The sequence below is a fragment of the Synchiropus splendidus genome, chromosome 12 (genome assembly GCF_027744825.2).
Source record: "Synchiropus splendidus isolate RoL2022-P1 chromosome 12, RoL_Sspl_1.0, whole genome shotgun sequence".
Classification (NCBI taxonomy): domain Eukaryota; kingdom Metazoa; phylum Chordata; class Actinopteri; order Syngnathiformes; family Callionymidae; genus Synchiropus; species Synchiropus splendidus.
The window spans coordinates 2068921-2079100 of NC_071345.1; the positions used below are offsets into that span (position 1 = coordinate 2068921).

General features: G+C 57.2%; 2 protein-coding genes across 3 annotated transcripts; one reads left to right on the forward strand and one right to left on the reverse strand.

Annotated features, from left to right (window-relative positions):
- Nucleotides 1-34: 34 nt before the first annotated feature.
- Nucleotides 35-6086, forward strand: LOC128768749 (myosin-6-like). The gene is made up of 2 exons (XM_053881849.1): nucleotides 35-5898; nucleotides 5986-6086. Exon 1 carries the CDS (start codon nucleotides 91-93, stop codon nucleotides 5884-5886), a length of 5796 nt encoding a protein of 1931 aa, XP_053737824.1. The 5' UTR covers nucleotides 35-90; the 3' UTR covers nucleotides 5887-5898; nucleotides 5986-6086.
- Nucleotides 6087-6586: 500 nt separating this feature from the next.
- On the reverse strand, nucleotides 6587-10135 carry zbtb1 (zinc finger and BTB domain containing 1). 2 transcript variants are annotated; one of them, XM_053881931.1, is made up of 2 exons: nucleotides 9900-10051; nucleotides 6587-8693 (listed from the first exon to the last, which is right to left on the reverse strand). In XM_053881931.1, exon 2 carries the CDS (start codon nucleotides 8685-8687, stop codon nucleotides 6960-6962), a length of 1728 nt encoding a protein of 575 aa, XP_053737906.1. In that variant the 5' UTR covers nucleotides 8688-8693; nucleotides 9900-10051; the 3' UTR covers nucleotides 6587-6959. The 2 variants fall into 2 exon arrangements, with proteins under 2 accessions (XP_053737906.1, XP_053737905.1); XM_053881930.1 differs by lacking the exon at nucleotides 9900-10051 and adding an exon at nucleotides 10058-10135 and having other exon boundaries at nucleotides 6588-8693.
- Nucleotides 10136-10180: the final 45 nt, after the last annotated feature.

Genomic DNA, 10180 nt, shown 5'->3' on the forward strand with positions numbered 1-10180 from the left:
AGCTCCAAATGTGGTGAAACAGGCGTCTTTATAAAGCGGAGCCTCCTTCCTCCTGCGTGTCGTTGGACTCGTCTCTGTCTGGTCTTCAGCATGTCCGACGCTGTGATGGCTGAGTTCGGGAAGGCTGCCCCGTTTCTGCGCAAGTCTGAGAAGGAGCGCCTGGAGGCTCAGACTCGTCCCTTTGACATCAAGAGCCAGTGTTTTGTGGTTGACGACAAGGAAGAATATGTGAAGGGGCAAATCCAGGGCAGAAATGGTGGCTCTGTTGAAGTGAAGAAGGAGGACGGGACCGTTGTGAGCGTGCGGGAGTCGGATGTCCATCCTCAGAACCCGCCAAAGTTTGATAAAATCGAAGACATGGCCATGTTCACTTTTTTGCACGAGCCGGCCGTTTTATTCAACCTGAAGGAGCGCTACGCGGCCTGGATGATCTACACCTACTCCGGACTCTTCTGCGTCACCGTCAATCCCTACAAGTGGCTTCCGGTTTATGACTCGGAGGTGGTCGCAGCGTATCGGGGGAAGAAGCGGAGTGAAGCCCCGCCCCACATCTTCTCCATCTCAGACAACGCCTACCAGTACATGCTAGCGGATCGGGAAAACCAGTCCGTCCTCATCACCGGAGAATCGGGTGCCGGGAAGACCGTCAACACCAAGAGAGTCATCCAGTACTTTGCCAGCATCGCTGCCGTCGGCGGCGGAGGGAAAAAAGAGGGCAGCAGGGGCACCCTGGAGGACCAGATCATCCAGGCTAACCCTGCACTGGAGGCCTTTGGCAACGCAAAGACGCTCCGGAATGACAACTCTTCCCGCTTCGGCAAGTTTATTCGGATACACTTTGGCAACAGCGGAAAGTTGTCATCCGCCGACATTGAGACGTATCTTCTGGAGAAGTCCCGAGTTACTTTCCAGCTGAAGGCTGAGAGAAACTACCACATCTTCTACCAGATCCTGTCCAACCAGAAGCCAGAGCTTCTGGACCTGCTCCTCATCACCAACAATCCATACGACTACTCCTACATCTCCCAGGGCGAGGTGACGGTGGCCTCCATCAACGACGCCGACGAGCTGTCGGCCACGGACAGCGCCTTTGATGTGCTGGGCTTCACCCCCGAGGAGAAGACAGGTGTCTACAAGCTGACCGGCGCCATCATGCACCATGGCAACATGAAATTCAAGCAGAAGCAGCGTGAGGAGCAGGCTGAGCCGGACGGCACCGAAGCCGCCGACAAGTCGGCGTATCTGATGGGGTTGAACTCTGCCGACCTCATCAAAGGGCTGTGCCACCCACGGGTCAAGGTGGGGAACGAGTTTGTCACCAAAGGCCAGAGCGTGGACCAGGTCTACTACGCCATCGGTGCCCTGGCCAAGTCAGTGTACGAGAAGATGTTCAACTGGATGGTGGTCAGAATCAACCAGTCCCTGGACACCAAGCAGCATCGGCAGTACTTCATCGGCGTCCTGGACATCGCTGGCTTTGAGATCTTTGACTTCAACACCTTTGAGCAGCTGTGTATCAACTACACCAACGAGAAGCTCCAGCAGTTCTTCAACCACCACATGTTTGTGCTGGAGCAGGAGGAATACAAGAAGGAGGGGATCGACTGGGAGTTCATCGACTTCGGCATGGACCTGCAAGCGTGCATCGACTTGATCGAAAAGCCTTTGGGCATCTTGTCCATCTTGGAAGAGGAATGCATGTTCCCCAAAGCCAGCGATCAGACCTTCAAGTCCAAGCTTTACGACAACCACCTGGGGAAGAACAAAATGTTTGAAAAGCCGCGTGCGGCCAAGGGGAAGGCCGAGGCCCACTTTGCCTTGGTGCACTACGCCGGCACCGTGGACTACAACATAGGGAACTGGCTGGTCAAAAACAAAGACCCCTTGAATGAGACCGTGGTCGGCCTGTACCAGAAGTCCTCCGTCAAGCTGCTGAGTCAGCTTTTCTCCAGCTACGCGAGCGCAGATGGCAGCGACAAGGGAGGCAAAGCGGCCAAGAAGAAAGGCTCCTCCTTTCAAACGGTGTCGGCCCTCCACAGGGAGAACCTGAACAAGCTGATGACCAACCTGAAGACCACGCACCCCCACTTTGTCCGTTGTCTCATCCCCAACGAGAGAAAAACTCCCGGGGTCATGGACAACTGTCTGGTCATGCACCAGCTGCGCTGCAACGGCGTCTTGGAGGGCATCCGCATATGCAGGAAAGGCTTCCCCAACAGGGTCCTCTACGGAGACTTCAAGCAGCGCTACAGGATCCTCAACGCCTCTGCCATCCCTGAAGGTCAGTTCATCGACTGCAAGAAGAGCGCTGAGAAACTGCTGGGATCCTTAGACATTGATCACAGCCAGTACAAGTTTGGCCACACCAAAGTCTTCTTCAAGGCCGGCCTCCTGGGAACATTGGAGGAGATGCGGGACCTGCAGCTGTCCAGGATCATCACCGGGATTCAGGCCAACGCTCGGGCGCTGTTGATGAGGAAGAGCTTCGCCCAGTTGGTCGAGCGCAGGGATGCCCTCATGGTAGTCCAATGGAATTTGCGCTCTTTCCTTGGCGTGAAAAACTGGCCTTGGATGAAGCTGTTCTTCAAGATCAAGCCGCTACTGAAGAGTGCAGAGTCGGAGAAGGAGATGGCCACCATGAAGGAGGAATTCCACCGGCTGAAAGAGGCAATGGACAAGTCTGAAGCCCGGCGGAAGGAGCTGGAGGAAAAAATCGTGACACTTCTGCAGGAAAAGAATGACCTGTCGCTTCAAGTCCAGTCGGAGCAGGACACGCTGAGCGACGCGGAGGAGCGGTGCGAACAGCTGATCAAGAGCAAGATTCAGCTGGAGGCCAAACTCAAGGAGGCGACAGAGCGACTGGAGGACGAGGAGGAGATCAATGCTGACCTGACCGCCAAGAAACGGAAACTGGAAGACGAGTGCTCCGAGCTGAAGAAGGACATTGATGACCTTGAGCTCACCCTGGCCAAGGTGGAGAAGGAGAAGCATGCTACGGAGAACAAGGTGAAGAACCTGACTGAGGAGATGGCCTCCCAGGATGGGAATATTCTCAAACTCAGCGTGGAGAAAAGGGCCCTGCAGGAGGCTCACCAACAAGCCCTGGACGACCTGCAGAGCGAGGAGGACAAGAGCAATGCTCTGAGCAAAGCAAAGGTCAAGCTGGAGCAGCAGGTGGATGACCTGGAGGGGGCACTCCAGCAGGAGAAGAAGGTCCGCGTTGACCTGGAGCGCTCAAAGCGGAAACTAGAAGGGGACCTCAAGCTGCTGCAGGAGAATTTGATGGACCTTGAAAATGACAAGCAGCAGCTGGAAGAAAAACTGAAGAAAAGGGACTTTGAGCTTCTAAACAGCAACGGCAAGCTGGAGGACGAGCGTGCCGTCGGCGTTCAACTGCAGAAGAAAGTGAAGGAGAACCTGGCACGGATCGAGGAACTGGAGGAGGAGCTGGAGGCGGAGCGAGCCGTCCGTGCCAAAGTGGAGAAGCAACGCTGTGATCTTTCCCGGGAGCTGGAGGACATCAGCGAGCGGCTGGAGGAGGCTGGCGGCGCGACGTCAGCGCAAGTGGAGCTGAACAAGAAAAGAGACGGCGAGTTCCAGAAACTCCGGCGGGAGCTTGAAGACGCCACGCTTCAGCACGAGGCCACGGCCGCCGCGCTCCGCAAAAAGCACGCCGACAGTGTGGCGGAACTGGGTGAGCAGATGGACTGTCTGCAGCGCGTCAAGCAGAAGCTGGAGAAGGAGAAGAGCGAGCTGAAGCTGGAGCTGGAAGACGTCGCAGCCAGCATGGAAGCCATCCTCAAGCAAAAGAACAACATGGAAAAGACCTGCAGAGCCATGGAGGACGCCATGAATGAGCACAGGAGCCGCAGTGAGGAGGCCCAGAAGACCATCAACGACCTGAGCACCCAGAGAGCCAAGCTGCTGAGCGAGAACGGCGAACTGAGCCGGCAGTTGGAGGAGAAGGAAGCGCTGACGGCTCAGCTGAGCAGGGGCAAGATGTCCTGTGGCCAGCAGCTGGAGGACCTGCGGAGGCAGCTGGAGGAGGAGGTGAAAGCCAAAAACGCCCTGGCTCATGCGCTGCAGTCCGCTCGGCACGACTGCGAACTGCTGCGGGAGCAGCTGGAGGAGGAGCAGGAGGCCAAGGCCGAGCTGCAGAGGGGCTTGTCCAAGTGCAACATGGAGGTTCTGGCCTGGAGGAGCAAATATGAAACGGAGGGGATCCAGCGCACTGAGGAGCTGGAGGAGGCCAAGAAGAAGCTGGTGCAAAGGCTGCAAGAAGCAGAGGAGACCATTGATGCAGTGAATGCCAGGTGCTCCTCCCTGGACAAGAGCAAGCAGCGCCTGCAGAACGAGATGGAGGACCTGATGCTGGACATGGAGCGCTCCAATGCCGCGTCTGTGGCGCTGGACAAGAAGCAGCGAGCGTTTGACAAGATCCTGGCTGAGTGGAAGCAGAAGTTTGAGGAGTCTCAGTGCGAGCTGGAGGCCTCGCAGAAGGAAGCGCGCTCCCTGAGCACCGAGCTTTTCAAGCTCAGGAATTCCTACGAAGAGTCTCTGGACCAACTCGAGACGATGAAGAGGGAAAACAAGAATCTGCAGGAGGAGATCTCTGACCTGACGGAGCAGCTGGGGGAGGGCGGCCGCACCGCCCACGAGCTGGAGAAGATGCGCAAGCAGCTGGACCAAGAGAAGGCGGAGCTTCAGTCTGCCCTGGAGGAGGTGGAAGGCACCCTGGAACAGCAGGAGAGCAAGGTCCTGCGAGCTCAGCTGGAGTTCAGCGAGGCCAAGGCTGAGCTGGAGCGGAAGGTGGCCGAGAAGGAAGAAGAACTGGAGCAAAGCAAGAGAAACTACCAGAGAAGGATCGACTGCCTGCAGTCTTCACTGGACGCGGAGACCAGGAGCCGCAGCGAGGCAACGCGCCTGAAAAAGAAAATGGAGGCCGACCTCAATGACATGGAGGTCCAGTTGAGTCAAGCCAGCCGGCAGGCGGCCGACAGCCAGAGGCAGCTGAAGGGCCTGCAGGCCTCGCTGAAGGACGGCCAGCTGCAAGTGGACGACGCGCACCATCAGAACGAGGAGCTGCGCGAGAACATCTCCGTGCTGGAGCGCAGAAACGCCCTGGTGCAGGCCGAGCTGGAGGAGCTGCGGGCGGCGCTGGAGCAGACAGACAGGTGCAGGAAGCTAGCAGAGCAGGAGCTGGCTGAGGCCGCTGAGCGCGTGCAACTGCTGAAGGCCCAGAACACCAGCCTGCTGAACCAGAAGAAGAAGCAGGACGCAGAGCTGGTGGGCTTCCACAGCGAGATGGAAGAGGCCGTGCAAGAGAATCGCAACGCCGAGGAGAAGGCCAAAAAGGCCATCACCGATGCCGCCATGATGGCCGAGGAACTGAAGAAGGAGCAGGACACCAGTGCACATCTGGAGCGTATGAAGAAAAACCTGGAACAGACCGTCAGGGACCTGCAACACCGACTGGACGAGGCGGAGCAGGTGGCCATGAAAGGAGGCAAAAAGCAGGTGCAGAAGCTGGAGGCTCGCATCAAAGATCTGGAGGCCGAGCTGGAAGCCGAGCAGCGGCGAGGCAGCGAAGCCGTCAAGGGCGTCCGCAAGTTTGAGCGGCGCGTGAAAGAGCTGACGTACCAGACAGAGGAGGATCGCAAGAACTCCACCCGCCTCCAGGAACTTCTGGACAAGCTCCAGCTGAAGGTCAAGTCCTACAAAAGAGCCGCCGAGGAGGCGGAGCAGGCAGCCAACGACAACGTGACCAAAATCCGGAAGCTGCAGCACGAGCTGGAGGAGGCAGAGGAGCGTGCAGACATGGCAGAGGCTCAAGTCAACAAGCTGAAGGCCCGGACCCGGAGCGGAGCCAAGGGCCCGGACGAGTGAGCAGAGTCACAGGTGATGGTCCGTCACTGATGACAGATGCTTTTCAGCTGAGTCCAGTGGATCTGCTCTCACTCACTAACTTGTCTTTGTGATCGACAGGGAACAGCACAGGCTCGGTGGCCCCCCACACCGGCGGAGGTCTATCCCAGTCAAGAAATGATGCGATAAATAATATTGGACGAATCATTAAAACAACCGGAACAATGATGAGCCAGTGTCCTTTTCTGCTTGGAACTGGTTCACTACATGTCTTCTCGTCTGCCTGGTTCAAAACCATTGGCAGGTGAACAAGTCCCCGTGAGAGAGAGGTTCAAGTCAAGGAGCCACCCAACGTAAACATGAAGACGCCGTGTTTTTCCTGATTCAGCAGAAGTCTTTGGCCATATTCTCACAGATTTAGCAAATGTTTGTTACATTTGAGACACTGCGCTTAAATGTTAGGTCCCATTGTTTCATCTCCGTAAGTCCTAAATAAATATCAAATCTAAATCTTCGTTTTTTAGGATTTAGACGCCCCCTGCTGGTCGGCGGCCACCCATCACCTTCGAATTTCAAAATCACAGACTTTCATTTGCGAGGAGCCGAGGACCAGCAGGGGGCGCCCGGATCCTTAAAACTGAGATGAAAAGATATCTGCTGAACCAGGAAAGACACAGGTGTCTTCCTTTTATTTCCACATCTGCCAGGTATCAGATGAACCAAACTAAGTCCAATACATCAATATAGAGCCTTCTTCCACGGGACAGTGATGGCAGCCACAGGTTGTCCACCAACACACTCCTGGTTTCAGATGTAGCATGTTCAGGGGCAGGATTTCCCTGTTTGTGGTCGCAGTGAAGGCAGCCGTCACTTGGCTCACGCCACTGTTGAGCTCAGCAGCACTGCTGCAGTCTCACAGTGTCAACATCTGACGCCACGGTGCGGCACTGAAAACAGTGACGTCCATCCGTAATCATGAGGCAATGACCGAAGGTGTCACTCACAAGACAAGAGCTCTTTCAGCGCCAAATCTTTATTTGTCTACAGAGCAGCTGGACAGACAGGTACGGAGCGAGCGGAGTGGTCGGAGCAGGTCAGAGTCGTCTGGTGTGTCTGGAGTGGTAGTGGCTCCGCAGGTCCTTTCTCAAGCGGAACTTGTCCCCACACACCCCGCAGGTGTACAGGTGCACCTCCATGTGGACCTCCAGCTGCTCGCGTCCAGGGAAGATCTGGAAACACACCTGGCAGAGCGTCTGGCCGGCAGCCAGGTGGGAGGCCATGTGCCGGACGTGCTCATGTTTCAGGAAGGCCCCCTGCTGGCAGACAGGGCACAGGTAGCGGGCGGCGCCTTGGTGCATGTCAGTGTGGAGGCGGAGCTGGCGCTCTCGCAGGAACTGCTTCCCACAGGTGGCGCAGGTGAACTGCTTGTGGCGGGTGTGGACGGTGTGGTGCTCGCGCAAATGGCAGCGCTGGTAGAACCCCCGGCCGCAGATGCTGCAGAAGTGTTTCCTCCGGTGGTCGGCGCCGCCGCCGCCGCCCTCGTCCGGGGCGGGTGGCGGCTCAGGACAGGACAGGGCATGCTCCAGCACGGCCGACTGACTCTGGAAGAGGAGGCCGCAGTGAGGGCACGCCCCTGACTCCTCCTCCTCCTCCTCTTCCTCCGACTCTCCGCCGGCACAGCGCTCGGCATGTTCCTGCAGCTGTCGCCCTTTGATCAGCACCTGACCACACCTCCCACACGCGCAGACATGGGTCATGTGACTGGCAAGAAAGTGTGCGGCTCTGTCTTCCTCCATGAGCGGCTCGCTGCAGAGCTCGCAGGGTTCCCGCTCATCCGCACCCTCCGTTTTAACTCTGGAGGCGCAGCTCCCCGACTCCTCCCACGACCGGAGCGTGACTCCTGCGTCACGACTCGACTCCTCCCCGCTCACCTTCTCGCCCATTTCTTCTCCGTCTTCTGGCTCAGTCTTGATGGCCACCGCCCCGGTGGAGCAGGGCTCCGGCCACAGAGCGGCGCCGGCCCCAGGCCAGTCCTCATCCGCTTTGCTGTCGGAGGCCAGGCTCTCTTCCTTGCTGGACTGCAGGTCCGGTGGAGTGCTGGGGGGGCGGTACTTCCTGTGGGAGGAGCAAGTGAGCGCATGCTCTAAGAGCAGCTTCTCGCAGCTGAAGACAAAGCCACAGTCGTCGCAGGTGTATGTGCGGCCGAAGCGCGGCCGATCCTTCAGGCTCCGCCCCCCGGAGCGCTTCCTCAGGTCGCACGGTTGCTCCGCCCCTTCTCCACCTGTGGCCGGTGCCAGAGTGGCAGCGCCGGCCTTGACTGTGCCCACAGCGGGTGAAGACTCGTACATACGGACCCCAAACATCATAGCACTGCTCAGTGGAGCAGAGGCGCTGGAGGAGGAGGAGGAGGGAGTCGGGGCGGAGCTGTGGCGGTCTTGCAAATCCTCCGGAGATTCAGGGACGTAGTACATTTGCAGTGACGCCATGGACGTTTTCAGCTCCTCAAAGTTGTAGCCTCCCGAGACCACGCGGCCGACGTACATGAGCTGCAGGATCCGGTCGAAGCATTCGGCACTGATCTTCATGTTGCTGAGGTCCAGCGAGACCTGCTGCTCGGGCCTGGGCCCCTGGCACTCAGACCAGGAGCCCTGCTGGTCACGGATGAAGGTCATCCTGAAGTAGGCGCTGCAAGCGGCCAGCACGGCTCTGTGTGCCCGGAAGTAGAAGTCACCGATGGAGAGCAGGCAGTCGCACAGGAAGCCCCACTCCCTCTGGCTGTTGAGCTGCTGCAGCACATGCTCGCTGTGGCTCGGACGCGACATTGGAGCCTGCAAACGCACAGCGAGAGGACGACCAGTCACATGACTCTACTGACTACTGACCGGGAAAACCTTTCTGTTAGCATGCAGCTTTGAGAGAGAGCATTGGTTTGTTTTCAAATGGATGGCGGGCCAGTCCACCTGGAGCTCGACCCACCCACTAGCTTCTCAACAGCCAGGCCATGCTGAGGTCTGGATCAGTAACAGGCACAGGCTGAGAAGGAGCCAGAGAACAGAAGAAGTCGGCTGTGAGATGGAGGAGGCGGGTCAGACTGAGGAGGAGGTGTCAATCACGTCCTCTCTTTTATCACCTTCAACTTGGAAGTCGCCGGGAGTCGTGGTGTCTTCGAGTGCAACACGGCTGAATCCGCCAAACATTTTTAAAATTTGAAGGGAACGTGGGGCCAACTGTTGTGATCTTGTTCACGGACAAGGCGCAGGTGCAGCCTGAAGAAAACACTGTGTGTTACTGCCCTGCATGGATGGATGGAGGGCCCACCTTAGGAAAGGCTCCATTTAGTCTCTTGTTTTTAAAGAATCTTGCAGAGCATGCCTCCTGCCTCCCACAAGAGTCTTGCATGAGGTTCTTAAGAGCCATTTATGACAAGTGCCAATACTACAAACCTGCTCCTCACCACCATCAGGCGTCTCCCGCCCCCCTAAACTGACACCCAGGGCTGCGAGAACCGCGCAGTCTGTTGTCAGGTGCCACCGGTGGATGTTGGAGGCTCATGAAAACATGGCGAAACATGTGTTGGCAGACTTCTCGGATGGAGCTCACACGGTGCCACAGACAGAGCATTCGACAGACTACATCCTCTCTCTTCTGGCGTTTCGGCCAATAGACGGCCACTTCCGGGTCTGCCGCAGCGGGTCTCCACACGGTGCAGCGGTTCCGCAGCTGGACGCCTCAGCTGTGGCTGGGCTGCCATGCTCGGTTCTGAGGCAGTGTCCCCACAAATCGCGACGTATTTTCACACGGCGACGGTTCATGACGCACTAAACGCCTTTGATGCTGACTAATAGTGTGGTTACGTGTTGATGTCATTAGCTCGGTTAGCTTCGTATCTGAACGTGGCAACGCCTTAAAAATAAGGCCGAAGAGGCGCCGCAGACCGGGTGAAAAGACTAGACGAGACGAGAGTAAATGGATACTGAATAGTTTGTCATGGAGTGGAACTGGCCGCACAACCGACTACGCTTAAGGACTTTTACTTTGAAAATCCTGCCAGCGGGAAGAAGACGAGGGAGCGTTGACACTCTGGATAAAGCGAACCGCTCAAGTTCTCTCCGTTCGACCTGATAGCAGAGGAACCGGGCCGACGACCGGAAAGCGAAGAACCATCCAGGAGTATTAAGCCTCGAAATCTCACCGACAGTCGGAGAGGGTCTTCTTCTTCTGTGGCTGCTGCTCCTCCCGCTGGATCTGACCACTTCCGACTACCGCAGATGCCAAAATAAAATGCTTCCGGTCATATGGTCGCTTTCAAAGTAAA